Raw genomic sequence first — 17,367 nt, 5'->3', positions numbered from 1 at the left:
ATTTAATTAGAGTATTTTTTTCTAATCAAATACTCGAGTTAATCGATTAATCGTTGCAGCACTAATTTAACCCTTAATAACTTTGATCTTTTAAGAATTACAAGTCCCTTTAATGTGGCCCTTTTCTGTTTTTTCTTCTTTTCAGCAGTCATTTGAGAAGCAGGGTTTCCACACCGGCACGCCCACAGCGTCGTTCAGCCTCCCCTCGGCTCTGGGTAGCGGCGGCCCAATCAACGCGCCGGCGGCCGCGGGCTATGCCCCGGCGCCTTTCATGCACATCCTGGCGCCGCACCAGCAGCCCCACTCCCAGATCCTACACCACCACCTCCAGCAGGATGCACAAGTGATTCTGCTTTCTTTCTCATCTCTCCCATTCTAGTCATCCATCCTCAATTCTCACCCTTCTCTCATTTCTGTGTGACCAGAGCGGCAGTGGCCAGCGCAATCAGACTGCATCCATTCAGCAAAAGTCTCAGATTAACAAGTCTGCGTATAATAGCTACAACTGGGGGGCCAACTAGCAGCTGACATCAGAGCCTCGGACGCCCTCTCTCGCTAACAAAAGCTGTGAAGGAGGGAGTGGGCAGGGCTCATCATATCCTGATCACCCAACTCCGTATAGAAGGTTAACTCCTGCTGAATTCCCCGCCGCATCTCTCAACGAGTATGTGCCGGGGGGGAATGAATGGTTAGAAAAACATAACGTGACATTGAGTGTCTGGGGAAATTTTTGTGTTCAACCCAGCACCGACCCTTCGCGTATGTCACAACATTATTTCTTTAAAAGAATGTTTCCCGTACGGTTCTATATGTTGATGTATTCTCTACACCCCTACACATTTTTTTTTTTAACTAATTGGGAGGATTGAAGTAATGAGGGATGGTGGCGATGGAGAGGGGCTCTTTTCTATTCCACCCCTTTCTGCGCTAACTATTCATTTGCTTGATTGCTGTTTGGTTTCTCCCCAGATCCCTTATTTTATGTCCTTTTTAAGTTGGAAGAAACAATTCTCAAAATTTGTTAGAGTTGTGAAGTTTATTTTTTACTAAATATAAATATATATATATAAATATATAAGCGAGCTGGCTTGGAGTGAGGATGTTTGTCATGTGGTTGCGTGCATGTTTGTACACATAAGACAAGTTGGGGCGGGGGGGGTTGTTTACTGTGCTTTTGTTTTGTTTTTTTGCCTAGCACAGACTTTTCATAGTGTATAAAACACATGTACAGTTACTGTTACCATTTGAATATTTTGACATGTTATTAAAGGATCCTTCCCAAAGCCAATCTGCACCCCAATGCCCTTTCCAATGTTAATAATCCAGTAATGTCTTTCAGTTCAGTAGACCTCTCCATGCGCCACCACCCTTTCCTGCACATTTGAAAGGAAACCTTCCAGCATCCAATACTGATGGACAGACTTGTACTTTTGAGTTTTGTTTGTTTTTGTCAGTGATTCTTTTTTGTACTGTGCATTAAAAACAATTGTAAATGGGATAACTTGTCTTGTACATACAAACAAAAAAAGTACTGTAGTGCCTGTTTGTTCGCTTTGCTCCTGGTTCCTTGCAGATCTTGTTATTAGAGTTTTTGTTTCCTTTTTTATTTTGTAAAATATATAAATATTAATAAACAAGGACAAAGACATTTTCATCATTTTGGGGATGTGAATGTCTTAAGGAGTCTCACTTTTTTTTTTTTTGCTGTGGCCTACAAATGTTAAATTATACTGACCAATGAAAACAGTTGATAAATGTATTATCGGTAGTTAAAGGGATCCACGGATAGAAAGACTTGTAGTTCTTTAAAGATGTACAAGTTATTATTGATATTGGAACCCCTCTTGATGTTTTCATTTTTATCCAATTTGTAAAGTTATTTTAACCAATAGGTCGCCATTGTTGTTGACTTCGCAGGGCGGTGACATCACAGGGCTATGGGGTCAGATTAGTCTCATAAGTACTCGTACACACATTGTGGGATTCATAAACACATAGCATGCGAAACACACACACATTGTGGGATTCGTACACACATTGTGGGATTCGTAAACACATAGCACGCGAAACACACACACATCGTGGGATTCGTACACACATAGCACGCGAACCACACACATTGTGGGATTCGTAAACACATAGCACGCGAAACACACACACATCGTGGGATTCGTAAACACATAGCACGCGAAACACAAACACATTCACCAAATGTGTGTGTGAATTGTTTTACGCGCATTTGTAACGTGCTTCCAATTACAAATTCCCACTTACGAATACAAATTCCCACTTACGAATGTGTGGATCGTTTTGATACCCGTCATGCGCAACTGAGAAGAACACATGCATTTTTTTAACTGGAGCCCGTCTTCAGCCAATCAGACGTCTTCTTCTTAAACAGCCAATCACAAGGGCTGGGCTGTTTCGTTACGTCACTGCTGTGCGCCTTCAAGTCCGGCTGGAGATTCCTTTTAGACTACAACGCAGTTCATGCGGTTGTCGTGCGGGTAAGTAAATTTCTAAAGTATTTTCTTTTTATAGTGCCTTTTGACCACTAACCTATGTAAGCAATTACATATACACGAAATACTTAATTGGAATATTGTTGATATTGCAAGACGAAAGCGTAACGAAGTTAACGTCTCATGATAAGGAGTAAACACTAGCTTCCTTGCTTCTATTGTTGTCGTTGGAAGGGAGTAATATTTCTAAAGTATATTCATTGTATAGTGCGTTTTGTCCGCTAACCTCTGTAAGCAAATACATATACACGAAAGACTGAATTGGAATATTGATGATATTGCAAGACAAAAGCCTAATGAAGTTAACGTCTAAGCAGTAAACATGTTGGTCGCCAAAGTTTTAATGGCGATTCGGTTATTGTTCAAGAGAGATTTTTTTACATTATAGCCGGTTAACAGCGTACGGAAGTTAGCATTGTATGATATAAGCATTAAACATTTGGGTCACCTGGGTTTTAATGGAGTTTCGTGCTTGAAATCATACAGAAATTAACCATATGGCTAGTGACCCAATTAAGCCATTATATTTTGTGAAGGCTAAGTCCTATATATATTAAAATTTTTCAAAAAAGCTTAACTGCTAATCATTGTTTTCGGGAGTGTATGTATAAAGTATTTGGAAGTCATTTTTCAAATTTGTCTTTCTGTGCATGTGCTTTACAGTTGGTGTACAACATGGAGAAGAGGTTCCAGGAGATTTTCAATTTTATGTCTAGGGGTGAATTCCCTAATTTATAGTGAATCTCAGAAATGTGCTTTAAGAAGATATATGCAGAAGCTCAAACTGAAGGGTGAGTAGGCAAAGTATTTGTGATGTTGCTGTTATTTATAATATATATATGTGTGTGTGTGTGTGTGTGTGTGTGTGTGTATACAGCTATATAATTGTTATTTGTGTGTATTTGTGTTTATATGTGATCCAGTCCCAAACAGAAGCACGATCACTGTTTAATGAAGTACACTCGGCTTCAATTGGTGCACACACAGGCACTGTTAAAACCAGATCCTCAATGTACTCCAGAAATTATTGGGATGGCATGACGGTGGACATTGACTGATGGGTATGTGATGGTTTATTTCTGCATTTTGTCACTAACTAATTTTGGTGAGCTATTTCAGATCTTATTAACCTGACCCGTTTCTCATGACGATTTGTTTTAAGGTCTCTGAATGCGACGGATGTCAGAGGACTGGTAACTCTTTGGCTGTGTGTGACACAGCCATTACAAAGCATTAAGGTATATTTTCATACTGACCGTGTGTAATCAAATAAAGAAATGTATTTCTGGTTTTTATTACATGCGTGAAAAATTGGAAACAGCTTTGTCTAATGTCACGCATGTATTTAATATTTGGACATGCGTGAAAATTAGGTTTTTATGTGTTCCCTTCATATCAAGGTGGGAGCCATCTACCCAGATTAAGTTAAAAACTTCAAAGATAAAACATGGTGCTCTTCAGATTTAGTAGGAATAGCTGTAAGAGATATGTTCAATATTGGATTTGCCTTTCACAGGTGTCTGCTGTTTGGGAGTTGGTTGGGATAGACCTGACTGGGCCTCTCCCAAAAACCAAGGATGGCTTTCAGTACATTCTTACTGCCACCGATTATTTTTCCAAGTGTGTTGAGGCCTTTCCTTTAAAAAACAAAACAGCATCAGAAGTGGCATAACGTATCTGCTCAATTGTTTATAGACACAGATGCCCCCAAAGAATCCTGTCCGACCAAGGAAGAGAATTTGTCAATTAGGTATCTGAATGCATTAAATTATTTTCACAGTGGGATTTTGGCATTGTTGTTTTCCCCCTTTTTTATTTATTTTTTATTTTTTTAATTGGATTTATTTACAATGTATCAATTTTTCAGCTCAACGATAACCTTTGTGCCTCCTGTGCATTGAAAGGAGTGTTACAGCTGCATATCATCCTAAGACGAATGGGCTGGATGAGAGGACAAATAGCAAACATAAAACGGCAAGTTGTTGTTGGTGTTCTAAAATGTATATCTAATTGTACCCTTCTACTTCGTACAGCTCTTACAAAATTGGTGAACGACCGACAGGATTTGTTTGGTGGTTTGGCCTATTCAGTAGATAATTTTGACCGGATGGTCATCTGGTCAAGTGCCGTAAATAATAACTTTTTTGATTTAACAATGTTGTGTTTTCAGTTAAATTACTGTGGGCTGCAGAGGATCAAGGCAAGGTGGAGGCTGTCGTTGGACCGTATAAATTATATGACACATCTTTTCATACGCTAAAAGGCAACGGCTGGCTGTCTGATGAAGTCAGTGGGAGCAATAAGTGTTTAGCAAATAACAAAGATTCTTGCCTTTTGCCAATTTTTTTATTTTGCTATGCAAGTATTTGATGCATACATGCATATCCTCATTGAAAGGCAGCAGCCAAGTGCTGGATATAGTTTTTCTCAATGCATTTATTTTTTGCCGGAGTATAGTTGTAATGTTGTTACCCCTTTTTTTAACAGGAGCCCATTCACCAACTCTCTGCTGTGGTAGCTGGGAGTCTGCTTTTGGGAAAATTTCAGCCTGTTAGAAAGGTAATCCATTTCATGCCAATATTTAGCTATATTATTTTAACGCCAGTAACCCAAAATAACAATAATTTGGTATTGTATGTTCTTCAGAGGAAATTCCCTGTTGAAAAAAAAAGTGTATTTGTCCTGTCCTGTCCTGTATGCGCTCATTGGATTTTAGTGGTTAGTGGGTTTCTTATATTTTCTTAAGACCTACCGATTCTGGAATGTATTATATATAGCTATTAATTTAGCTGATGCCATACAGAAGTTAAATTTCATTAGTAAGTTAACTACATAAATCTGTCATTGTGCAGAATTACACAAAGGAACTAACCTTTTATAGATTGTCCACATTTCTAAGAGAACACTGGTGATCAACGATCCCTTGAGTAACGAGGACAAATATGAGCAAAATCTTGCGGAATTGGAGGTAACCGCTTCAGAAAGTTTAAATTCCTAGTATTATGTTAATATGGAAGTTAATAGTTCAATGTTCATCTTCATTGTTTTGCTTATAAAACAATAATTAGGAACTTCTTGAGGTTGGCGGGCCGTGAGTTCCAAATAGAAACTTGGACTACCAAAACTGTGGCCCATAACAAGCAGCAGAACAACAGTAGCTGTGGGGTTTTCACATTAAAGGTAATGATTTTAAGATTTCGGAGTCTCTGCAGTAAAACTTTGCTGCTGTTGTTGTTTAGCACTGATATGTAACAGAATGCCTAAAATGCCATTTCAGTTTGCGGAAGAGTATATGGCCAATGGAGATCTCAGGCACAACCAGACCCACCTTCCCGAAGTTCTGAAGGCTCGAGGAGATCTAGCCTGTGCCCTCCTACAGGCTGGGAGTCTGAGATGTCTATTTAAATTAAAAAAATGTCTCAAAACTTACTTGGTCTCCTCACCTCACATAATTGAACTCCTGATTGCTCTCAATGTCACTATTTACTTTCAAAGGCATCCAAAGAACAGATCTGAGGATTTGCTGCTGCGCTTTATCCTCTCTTGCCATCATTGATCACTTATTAGGTTTGTCGCAATAAAAAAAAGTGTTTAAAAAGGTAGTAAAATTCATGTGGCAGGTCTTAACCCCTTAATGCCTGCAATATGAAGCAATTGTCAGAGAATCACAAAATGTGAAAAATAAGGTCTTAAACCTTTTTTTTTCCAAATTTGTAAAGAAAAATGTGTAATAAGCGCTCTAATATCTATTTTCCTTGTTAAATCCTGTTTTTCTCATGGAACATGCAGATGCATGAGTTGACTTGCATCCATTTTTTTTTTTTTTTTTTTTTGAGGAAAGAGTTCTAAATCCTAAGTGTATCAAATGTGATTCATTTGGCAAGAAAGCTCTGTTGCTCCAAGTCTTTCAAAAAATATATTTTTTTATATCCGTAATAGACTACCATCCTTTAAATACTGTCACTGTAGGTAGCATTTTTAACAGGCTTATAATGTCTATTTTTTTCCTTTTAAAATGGTCTTAAATTGGTTTAAGCATAGACATCACAATCATACATTAAGAAGTCTGAATTTTCCCAAGTATGACTTTCAAATAGGCTTGAAATGGAGAAAGTAATCTTAAAAAGATTTATTTAGCGGAAAAAAAGCCTGTTAAAAATGTGCCACATATAGTACAGTATTAGACATCTAATCTTGCTCTCATCATCCCTCTGCTGAGCGGTTCAATGAGTTTTTCACCAGTTGACATCCAATACATTTGAAGTGCATGGGAGGTCCTCCCACTCAAAATGGATGGGACGTCTTCAGCTGTCAATGACAGAGAAAGGCAAAACCGTTAAACGTATGCTACACGTACGCTACATTTGTTCGACGGGACACCTTGCATCGATAGTCCCCGCGGTCGAGTTGAGCTGTCAAAAACGGGGCTCCTACTTTTACAAAAGCTCCCCATTTGTCACTTGTCACTCAGTACACCGGACTTGAAGGCGCACAGCAGTGACGTAACGAAACAGCCCAGCCCTTGTGATTGGCTGTTTAAGAAGAAGACGTCTGATTGGCTGAAGACGGGCTCCAGTTAAAAAAATGCATGTGTTCTTCTCAGTTGCGCATGACGGGTATCAAAACGATCCACACATTCGTAAGTGGGAATTTGTATTCGTAAGTGGGAATTTGTAATTGGAAGCACGTTGCAAATGCGCGTAAAACAATTCACACACACATTTGGTGAATGTGTTTGTGTTTCGCGTGCTATGTGTTTACGAATCCCACGATGTGTGTGTGTTTCGCGTGCTATGTGTTTACGAATCCCACAATGTGTGTGGTTCGCGTGCTATGTGTGTACGAATCCCACAATTGCGTGTGGTTCGCATGCTATGTGTGTACGAATCCCACAATGTGTGTGTGTTTCGCGTGCTATGTGTTTACGAATCCCACAATGTATGTACGAGTACTTATGAGACTAATCTGACCCCATACAGGGCCACTGCCAGAATTCCACCTGTCACTCTTAAACAAAAAAACGTCTTTAATTATGTGAGGTAGTAATTTAAATACACCACAAGGTGTCAGTGGCGAGTTTTACATTTGTGATCAAGCCAATGAGTGTGTTTTTTTTCCTTGATTGACGGCTGTAGCTTCTTTAATCCACAGTGGCAGAGAGAGAGTGGACACAAGCATTCAGATTTGTATCTTTCACAACACACGTCAGTATCATGAAGTGTAAATACTAAAAAACTAATATATCTCTCAAAAATGTCACTAAGAAGGAAAGTGCTTCAATCTGTACAATTGAGGCCCTATTTTCACACAGTTAACAACAATGCAAAGAGGACTGGCATTTGCAATCAAAATAGATGCGCAAAATACACATAAAACTTACTCAGACTTTGGTCAAACTATATTTAAACATTTTAGCAACTCCTGAAACATACACTGGATGGCAATATTTAGTCACAATACACAAACTATGATGCTGGGAGCCATTTTTAAGAGTCTTGTAAAGACAACACTGAAATGAACTTGAATCACAATGGGCCCAGTCTAAAAAAAAAAACAGCTACAGCGTCGGGGACAAAACGCACTCATTGGCTTGATGTCTTATTAATGTAAAACTCGACATTGACACCTTGTGGTGTATTTAAATTACCTTAAATAGAGTGACTTTTTTTTTTAACAATAACAACACGATAGAACAAACAACAATACAAACCAAAAAATAGCTGAATAATCAACAATACAAACCAAAAAAACGAAACAAATATGCCAGGGAATATAAACATTCCAAACATTGCACATCAGAGAGAAAAAAACAAAAACAATGAATAACACTAAGCAATTATTCACAAAAATGTTTTAACTTTTCACAAATTTTATTTTTTCCACTTTAAAATCTTTTTTAACAGATTTGTGTAGCATACAGTTTCATTATGAAAGTGAGAAAAGATTGTAACAGCTTGCTGTATTTACATTTGTGGAGGTAGAAATTGATAACAAAATGAGTGGATTAATAATAAAAATACTATAATTCCTGATATTTTTATAGAAACAAAAATTTTTATTTTAGTTTGATGCCCACGTGTAGATTCCTGTCAATGAACTTTCAAAAATCTTTCCAAAATTGATTGGAAAAAGAGTAGGTCCGAAAAGGTGCTGAACTGTCGCTGGATCATTTCCACAAAATGGACAGTTTTTGTCAATGTCCCTCTTGAATTTTTTTCATGTAGCGGTTTGCAGGATAGTATCTGTGAATAATATTACTGTTGAGGTGGTTGCAGCTCAACGTTGCATTCGTAGGAAGAATTGACGGAGAATAAGTTGCCTTTAAGCCAAAACTCGGCGTATTTAATTTCCATTGACATGCGGATACATCCTCTCTCATTGCTGTCTTCACAGGCAATCCCACAAATCAAAGTCCTCTAAGTCAAACGAGAAGAAGTAATAAATGTGGCACTTTAGACATTTAAGTCCCATCCTGCAATCTTGTGGCGAAAAGATAATATGTCAATAATAACAAGCAATAGGAGCATTATTTCCACATCAACTGAGGACACATTTATGAATACAAAACATTTCATCCACCATTTCTCTCAACAATTAGTCAACAGGAACATTGACAAATTGATTCCAAAAACATTTAACATACGGTGTGAATCTAAGTTGACTCTGAAAAAGCGATCGAACGTATCTATTCGAATTTTCTAACAATGAAAAGTAGTCTGTGTGCAGCTTATATAATAGAGTTAATTCATTTTCCCCTCAAAATAGAGCCATTAATATCTAAACCCCTGGCAACAAAAGTGAGTACACCCCATAGAAACTACGTACATCCCTATATGTCCAAATTGAGTACTGCTTGTCATTTTCCCTCCAAAATCTCATGTGACTCGTTACAGGAGTGCTGTCAGCATTGCTGCAGAGATTGAAGAGGTGGGGTGTGGGGGTCAGCCTGTTAGTGCTCAGACCATACGCCGCACTCTACATCAAATTGGTGTGCATGTCCTATGGTCTGATGAGATGGGCGGGCTTTCTTGTTTTCTTGATTTATGAATTTCTGATTCATAAATACCAAATACAATGTAATTTAAAATATTTTACAAAGTTAACAAATTCCAATGGCAGTAAAAGCAATGGTGACGGAGGATATTCAAAATTCTCGAGTCTCACAAAATTTGAGAAAATTATGCATAGGGGGACAAGATTTTGGCGATAACAAATGTGATAACAAGATATCAGGAAATTATTGATGAATTAATATTATCCGAACCAAATTAAAAGAATATATATAGAATATATATTTTGAAACATTTTGAGATTCATAAGATTAAGAAGATAAGAAAGAACTATTTGTCATTTTCTGTACTTCCTAAAGTAAAAGAGGTGCAATAAAAAAATTTTTTTTTAATGAAATTTACCCAACAAAGGAATTTTTAAGATAGAAATTTGGTTTTGAAGCAAATAATGGTGCTTTCTGTGAGGTGGACGTGGAAAATTTAGATAATGTGTTTTTTTCACTGCAAGGTAGTCAGTTTCTTCTGGGGTCAATTAAAGACTTGGCTGCAATCAAAAAATGTTGATACGCCCCTGACAGAAGAAATAATTTTGTTTGGTGTTTATCAAAAGATAAGAACTTACAATTTGTCTTAAAATGTCATAATGCTTATGGGGATTTTTTTATTCATAAGTGTAGATTTTTTCAAACGAAACCATGTTTACCTCACTGGAGGAATGATTTCTCTCTTTTGCAAAGCGTTGGATTTGATAGCTGGGAAAGCCCTTCATCTATTTTCTTTATTTAAACAATTTAAGTTGATTTAAAAAGTCGTCTTTTTAAAAGGAAATTCACTGAATGTTCGTTTACTTTTGTGTTTGTTGTTGTTTTTTGTTGTTGATGTTTTTGCTATCGTCTGCTTGGTTATGTGGTTAAGATCAGTCTATAGTACTGTATTTGATTTTGATACTTGAATGCTTTGTTTTGTTTGTATATGGTTCAATAAAACAAAAACCAAAAAAAAGCTAGTTCATTTTTTATTTAAAATTTTACAAAATTTATTAAAACGAAAACATTAAGAGGGGTTTTAATGTCAAATTATTATTACTCGTACCAACATTTATCTTTTACATGTCTTTTTATCCGTGGTTCCCTTTAAGTGAAAGAAGTTTCATGTAACGCCTCGCTGCCATTACGGTAAAAACAAAAACACTTTACGGCAGTGAATTCCTAAAAAGCGTGTTACGACAGTGGGTAGCGGAGGTGTTTTCATTCCACGCACTTAGCCTTTAGCACATATTAGTTATGTTATCCTTGTTTTTGTAGTTAACCGAACCTAAATGAGTGTTTTTCATTTATTTCGTGGCTTCTTCGGGGTTCCCGGTGGCCGAAGGTGAGTTGACAGAAGGACAGCTGTTTGGTAGCATTTAGCTAGCATGTATACATGTTTCAGTGAGTTAATTTAACGATTCCTGTGACATGCTTTTTATACCATGGTGTCTTTTACTTGACTTTTGTCTCGTTTAAGCCATATAATTGCGAGTGGAATATACTTTCAACAAATAATTCGCGTCTGACGTAACAGTACGTACAAAGTGACTGTTAGGTAATGCAGTGGAATGGTGCGTTAACGTACAGTCGTATTTAAAACCTGTGGACGTTATTTTATATTGACTAAATTGTTGAGATTTTGTCCAAAGAATGTCTTTTCCTTTCAAGTGTGATAACGAAGTTATTTATGAATATTTTTCACTTTCAGTTTCAACCACTCAAAAATGCTCGTTGGCATCAGAGCTATCTATACATATATAGTTTTTATTTTTCGTATTTTTTTAATGCCCCCTATGGACATTAATTGCAGTATTATTCTAATAGCAAAACTACCTATGCTGTATATATGTATAAAATAAAAGTCTACCGGTAATTTGAAAATTTCATATGACATAGTTAGAGGCCCAAATAAGTCCATAAGTCATAACAACAGAATTTTTTATGCATGCCCAGTTTTTACACAATGGCAGTTTTCTGAATCAAACTAAGTCATTTATGAATATATTTTTCACTTTCAACCACTCAAAAATGTTCATTGGCATCAGACCTATCTACACATATAGTTTTTATTTATTTATTTATTTAATGCCCCCTATGGACATTAATAGCAGTATTATTCTAATAGCAAAACTATGCTGTATGTATGTATATATGTGTCTAATTTGAATATTTCATATGACATAGAGGCCCAAATGAATCCATACGTCATAACAACAGAATTTCTTTGCAAGCAAATTCATGTTTTGGCCTTTGGCGCCCCCTAGTGACTTTTGGGTGTTGAGACTGTCAACACACAAATTCCTCTATTTCCATGTTTTTGACTCGCCAAAGAAGCGATTGCATCAATAATCATGGAAAATGCATTGTTACACATCAGGTTTACAGCATATCAAAAAATATGATTGATAATGGGAGTCAATGAGCCAGAACATGGCATTATTACAATAATTTAGTGTGAATCTCCCCAACCTGTTTGCCATAAGTTAGAAATTGCAGCATGGTGTCATTGCTTTTACTATCCTGGGGAAATATTGGCTCCCTAGTGTAATTTTTCCAATGCTTTTTCTTTGATGAAACCCAGAAAAAAAACTTTTAAAGAAGCCAGAATATGGACAAATAACACGGACGGGTTAAAAAAAGAAATGATTAATTTAAAATTCATCTTTATCAAATGTGACTTGATGTCCCTTTGAAATTAAAACAACTATAAATATCTTTTGTAAATATTTCGCACTGAGCTCTATGTAAACACTGAAATTCTATACATGTATTAAAAATTTGAGGTCACTTTAATTTTTAATTGTTGTAATTGACACCACCATTACTAGGAGAATTATTTTCATTATGTTCAGACTTACACGTACATTTTTTTACTTGCTGAATGTGCCGGTCCATTTTTTTCCTCCAAAATGCACATTTGATTGGCTGATTACTTGACCCCCCCCTACCCCCCGCCCACCCACCCACACACACACACACACACACACACACACACACACACACACACACACACACATTAGATATTAGGGATATTAGAAGTTTTTTTTTCCAGCCAGCAGCAGCCACTGTAAGAAAGGTAAAAAGACGTAAATTTTGTGGAAGTGGAGAACATACCACCAATTTTGCTACTGAAAGTCTGACCTGCATCAAAGTTAGCATAACATTAAACTGTGTGAACTTGCTAATTAGCAGAAGATTAAACTGTGTGAACTTGCTAACCTCCAAAACTCGAGAAGGTAGCTGCTGAGAGAAGTTTCCTCCAGTATGTGTTTTCTACTGTTAACGTTAATTAAACTGAGAAATGAAGTGAACAGAGTTTTACACCCATCTCCCCAATTTTACGTTTCATTTTATTTGTGTGGTCTTAAAGCAACCCACAGGAGCTTTCATTTTTTTGTTGAGTTTGGCTGTGCTTGTGGACAAAAGCAGTAAGGTTTTTTTTTTACCTGAAGGACGGCTCCATTTTTATTTCTTTTTTTGTTATTCCTGGACAAAGACATTACATTTAATTTCTTTACTTAGACAATGTTGAGTGGTCTTAGGACAAATGTTTATTTTTTAGTAAAGATCTGATTAACAAGCTTGTATTTATTGTGTGTGTTAATATAATTTATGTTCAAATAATGCAATTTAAATTTGCTCATAAAATCCGGACATTTTTCCTGAAAGTTTCCAAAATGTTTCTATAGTAATTTTTGAAAACAAAGGTTTGAATTGAACGGTGTAGGCTGAACCAATACACATAAAAGTATAAGTCAATACAGATTTATTTTGCATTGATCATTAACAATGTCCTGTCCACAGCACAAAGTGTACTTGCAGGTTGCCTTTGTCCTGTGATATGTAGTCTTTGTTGCTGCTTTCGGTTTTGAAAAAGGACAAGAAATTATGAAAATATGGAACACATGGTCCATGCAGCTTTTTAATGCTTTATGAGTGCAATAAAACTATAAAACTCAAATGTCATTAGCTCCCTTTTAACATAGTCGATTAACGTCAAGTAAAAACTGGTATGGACCTCAACTTCCGCACTTTCAAATGAGACCAACCTGCGGCATGTGGGTAACGTAATTACAGCGTGACGAGGCTTCAAAGATGATATGCGTAAACGTTTCGCCACCGACACGTTCGGTGTTGTGGCGTTAAAGTTAATTTTTTTCAATTATTAAAGCTCAGTTTGAGTTCTTAAAAACATTAAAATGTCAACAAACCTTGTGCTTCATAAGCTAACTTATGAAAATGGAAGATTTGTCACCAATTTAATGTTTTCATGATTTAATAGGGACCCTTTCTTCGAGGCCATGACCCGTGATGATGAAGACGATGAAGATGACAGCTTCTACGATGACAGCTTCCGGGGGGACGGACAGGACCCCTTCGACAGTGCTTGGAAGTTTGGTTTTAGCTTCAGTCCCGATGGGATGAGAATCCAAGAACCTCCTTTGTTTGGGCACGTTCTCAGGGAGATGGAGGAGATTTTTTCCCATCTGGGTCACTGGGATTCGCAATCCGGTAAAGCTAGCATCTTAGAGATTGTACCTAGGAAAGTTTTAGAGGTATGATGGCATTTTGTGCTGTAGGTGTTCCCAGCATTGCACCACCGCCACGTCAGGACGGAAAACGTGGTTCTAGCGGGAACCCCCTCAGAGACTTCATGCTGAAATATCCCGATAGTGATATACGAGGGAGAAAGGAGTCGCCACAATTACCAAACTCTACTCCGTTTTCAAAAGTAAATGAAATGTCTTTTGGATCAAATTTGTGTTTTTACTACAATGTGTTAACTACTCTATTTGCCTTTAGTTCAGTGATGTCTGGATGGATAAGCTACCAAAAACACCAAAAGATGAGTGCAAAAAAGATCAAGGTGAGTGATTATTTACTTGCAAATGCACTATAGCAGTTACAGATAGTTGTTGATTTAATCTTCATTTTTATAGATCTTGATTCTGCCGTGTCCGTTGGCGGTCTGGATCAAGTTCTGACACCACCCGCCGACCTCGTGCCAAGTCAGCAGCCTCGGAGCAGGTCCTTCTTTCAGTCGGTCACAGTCACCAAAGTGCTGAAACCTGACGGGGTGTGTTTCTTTGTCTTTTTTTTTTTTTTTTAACTCAGTATAGCATTCGCAGAGTATGTGCTGTAGTAGCAGTGTTGTTTTTGGCAGCCCTTTTAATTTTCGTCATAGTCTTGTGGACGAAAGTAGTCTTGGTCAAATTTTATTCATTTCAAAATGTGTTCGTCTTTGTCTAGTTTTAGTCAATGAAAACTCAGACAAATTGCGTCTAGTTTTAGTCAACAATTACTCAAAATTAGGGCTGTCAAACGATTAAAATTTTTAATCGAGTTAATTACAGCTTAAAAATTAATTAATCGTAATTAATCGCAATTAATCGCAATTCAAACCATCTATAAAATATGCCATATTTTTCTGTAAATTATATATATATTCTGTAAAATAAATTGTTGGAATGGAAAGATAAGACACAAGATGCATATATACATTCAACATACGGTACATAAGGACTGTAGTGGGCATTTCACTCTACTGTCATTTAAATCTGTCTATGCTGTCCTCACTCCGAAGCGTCTACTTTTTCCAAAGCTAGACAGCTAGTGAACGACGCCTTAATAATCAGACTTCTTCCTTTTTCATCTGATTTATTAATAAAATGGCCTCAAACCACTGTCCTCTTTAGACCGTTGTAAAACTACAAAAAAAAGTACACAAGCATTGCATGAGCAACAACGTTAGCTTAGCACGCTATACAGGTTCACTAAACATAAACAAAAAGCGTCTCATACAAAAAATATAACATTTCGCTTACTAACATAATATGTACATTCTTTACAACAACCATACTTACGGACAAATCTTGTCCAAGGATCATATAAGCACAATATTACAATGTAGGCGTCAGCCCGAGACGTCGTGCAGCCATATTGAACTGGCAAGAACACAATAAACAATGTCGCAAAGCGACTACAAGAGTTCGCTGTTAGACAGCACAAAAAGCCTTGCTGCAAAACTTACCAAAAGGCAGAATACTGTCTGAGCGGGACATATGCGTTAATTGCGTCAAATATTTTAACGTGATTAATTTTTAAAATTAATTACCACGCGTTAACGCGATAATTTTGACAGCCCTAATTGAATCGAATCGAATATCGTGCCCCCCGTATCGAAAATCGTACCGAACCGTGACTTAACTGTATCGTTGCATCCGTATGGAACACCAGAGCAGAAGCTATGAGGGTAAAAGTTTTCATTTGCCTAAATGCTTAAGTTATTAAGTGCAATTTTATTTATTTTTCTTGAAAAACACATTTAATTTATTCTGTGTTTCTGTGCGGTATTAATATTGTTGTCTTTTACTCAAGAGGCATGGTCTATTGTTTTTAGTTGTGATTTCTTAAAAGTATTTTTGAATTTAAGAGTAAATATTTATCGCGTTTAAATAGGTGTACTTGATCTATTAATTTATACTGTATTCTCACTGTGTTATTGTAAATTGGTTTTAAAAAAAATGGGGAGGGGCGCAATAATATCACATATCGCAATAATTTATGAGATAAATTATCGCACACTAAAATTTGTTATCGCGACAGGCCTAGTGTCAACTTGTGACATTTCGATGCTTCGCTCTAGAGTTTCTTCAGTTTTTTTTCTCTCTAACCTTCTCCGCGCCACCCTTCTCTTTTCTTTTTTTGCCACCACCATCCATATTGTTTATCCAAGCGCGTTGCTATTTTGCTTCCACAAGGAGTAAGGCTTTACCAATGTAGGCTACTCTTTGCTTTCTTCGTTCTTCTCCCATCAGATTGGCGGTTAACAGCCAGGCGCATTGCTGCCACCTGTCGGATTGGATGTGAATTGTATCTAATCATAGCGGATAGGGGGGATAAAAACAGTGATGTATGTATGGCAGCCGCCAGCCGTCCAGAGCACCGGCCGTTCTCTGATCCTCCAGAAGCTACAGATTACCAGTCCGCCCCTGCCTCTCTTTAGTGGACACAAAAATAGATATGTTAAAAACACCCACTGACAGTGATAATGTATTCATTCAGTCCAATTCATTTTTACCGGTAGGGGTGGTATCGATCATCGATGGCAGCCAATGACTTAATTTCTGAAATATAGTATGAAATAACATTAAAGCAGTTAGGACCGTAGGAAAGAGGTCATCGGTTTCAGTCTTGTAAATTGTAATATGCATTATCTTGTTTTATGCCTCTTGACAAGACTATGGAAGAGCGGCGCACGGTTCGAGATGGCCGAGGCAACGAGGAGACCACCGTTACCCACTCGAGAGGTCATGGTGGTCAGGAGGGACCAGATCATCAAATTGGTTAGTACACGCGTATGCATTTTTGCACAATGCGCCTACCTTAACAAAAAAAAAGGCGTTTTTCTTTAATGAGGATTTTTGGCTAGGTAAAAAATGTAAAGCTTACTGTATTTTAGCTGTGCTAATTCAATGCCTGCTCTCCTTTCAGGCACTCGCTTCTCAGACATGTGGGGAGATGATACAGACTCCTTCACAAAGCTTTTCGGAGGCTTTAAATGACTTTAATATAACACGCAAACATTTAATTTATGTTGTAGGGCTGTCAGTTGCACGCAGACGCTTGCAAGGTGAGGTAATATCGCAGAAAAATTCCCAATGTTTATGATATATTTATTTTTGTATTGCCCCAATAGTTTGTTGACTGAAAATAAAGAACATTGACATTTTCTTTGTAAAACAATGTTGTTTTGTGATTCTAAGGTTTTAAAATTGTTTTTAGAATTTGCACGCCAGGTGGAAT

At 37.2% G+C, this 17,367-nt stretch overlaps 2 protein-coding genes and 2 long non-coding RNA genes across 22 annotated transcripts in view; 3 read left to right on the top strand and 1 right to left on the bottom strand.

Annotated features, from left to right (window-relative positions):
• ubap2l (ubiquitin associated protein 2-like) overlaps nt 1–1,674 on the top strand; it is a 32,214-nt gene extending 30,540 nt beyond the window's left edge. For 6 of the 8 annotated variants that reach the window (XM_057828020.1, XM_057828021.1, XM_057828015.1 and 3 more), the window contains 2 exons: nt 146–343; nt 426–1,674. In XM_057828020.1, the coding sequence (XP_057684003.1) occupies nt 146–343; nt 426–521 (294 nt within the window). In that variant the 3' untranslated portion in view covers nt 522–1,674. The remainder of the gene's footprint in view (nt 1–145; nt 344–425) is intronic. The other 2 variants (XM_057828022.1, XM_057828019.1) reach the window with 1 other exon arrangement.
• Nucleotides 1,675–2,006: 332 nt separating this feature from the next.
• LOC130910930 (uncharacterized) lies at nt 2,007–5,951 on the top strand. 11 transcript variants are annotated; one of them, XR_009061940.1, is made up of 11 exons: nt 2,010–2,507; nt 3,186–3,313; nt 3,446–3,583; nt 3,685–3,760; nt 4,039–4,142; nt 4,218–4,272; nt 4,390–5,081; nt 5,169–5,240; nt 5,375–5,490; nt 5,591–5,702; nt 5,800–5,951. It is a non-coding gene; the product is annotated as an uncharacterized LOC130910930 (long non-coding RNA). The 11 variants fall into 11 exon arrangements; XR_009061936.1 differs by having other exon boundaries at nt 2,013–2,507; nt 4,390–4,808; nt 5,010–5,081; nt 5,169–5,490; XR_009061937.1 differs by having other exon boundaries at nt 2,014–2,507; nt 5,404–5,490.
• On the bottom strand, nt 4,501–7,480 carry LOC130910931 (uncharacterized). The gene is made up of 2 exons (XR_009061943.1): nt 6,903–7,480; nt 4,501–6,830 (listed from the first exon to the last, which is right to left on the bottom strand). It is a non-coding gene; the product is annotated as an uncharacterized LOC130910931 (long non-coding RNA).
• Nucleotides 7,481–10,718: 3,238 nt separating this feature from the next.
• On the top strand, nt 10,719–17,293 carry hax1 (HCLS1 associated protein X-1). 2 transcript variants are annotated; one of them, XM_057827732.1, is made up of 7 exons: nt 10,719–10,903; nt 13,844–14,073; nt 14,142–14,293; nt 14,365–14,428; nt 14,502–14,638; nt 16,802–16,907; nt 17,056–17,293. In XM_057827732.1, the coding sequence occupies exons 1-7, from the start codon at nt 10,851–10,853 to the stop codon at nt 17,124–17,126; spliced, it is 813 nt and encodes a 270-aa protein (XP_057683715.1). In that variant the 5' UTR covers nt 10,719–10,850; the 3' UTR covers nt 17,127–17,293. The 2 variants fall into 2 exon arrangements, with proteins under 2 accessions (XP_057683715.1, XP_057683716.1); XM_057827733.1 differs by lacking the exon at nt 10,719–10,903 and adding an exon at nt 13,484–13,619.
• Nucleotides 17,294–17,367: the final 74 nt, after the last annotated feature.

Source organism: Corythoichthys intestinalis, chromosome 22 (assembly GCF_030265065.1).
Source record: "Corythoichthys intestinalis isolate RoL2023-P3 chromosome 22, ASM3026506v1, whole genome shotgun sequence".
Lineage (NCBI taxonomy): Eukaryota > Metazoa > Chordata > Actinopteri > Syngnathiformes > Syngnathidae > Corythoichthys > Corythoichthys intestinalis.
The sequence above is the reverse complement of the archived record's forward strand: the minus strand, read 5'-3'. Positions and strand labels throughout refer to the sequence as shown.

Bases quoted from the DNA above. Each gene is read 5' to 3' on its own strand.
- hax1 (XM_057827732.1), top strand. From the start codon at position 10,851: ATGAGTGTTTTTCATTTATTTCGTGGCTTCTTCGGGGTTCCCGGTGGC. The intron at 10,904-13,843 runs GTGAGTTGACAG...ATGATTTAATAG, and splicing joins GGGGTTCCCGGTGGCCGAAG to GGACCCTTTCTTCGAGGCCA. The intron at 14,294-14,364 runs GTAAATGAAATG...ATTTGCCTTTAG, and splicing joins ACTCTACTCCGTTTTCAAAA to TTCAGTGATGTCTGGATGGA.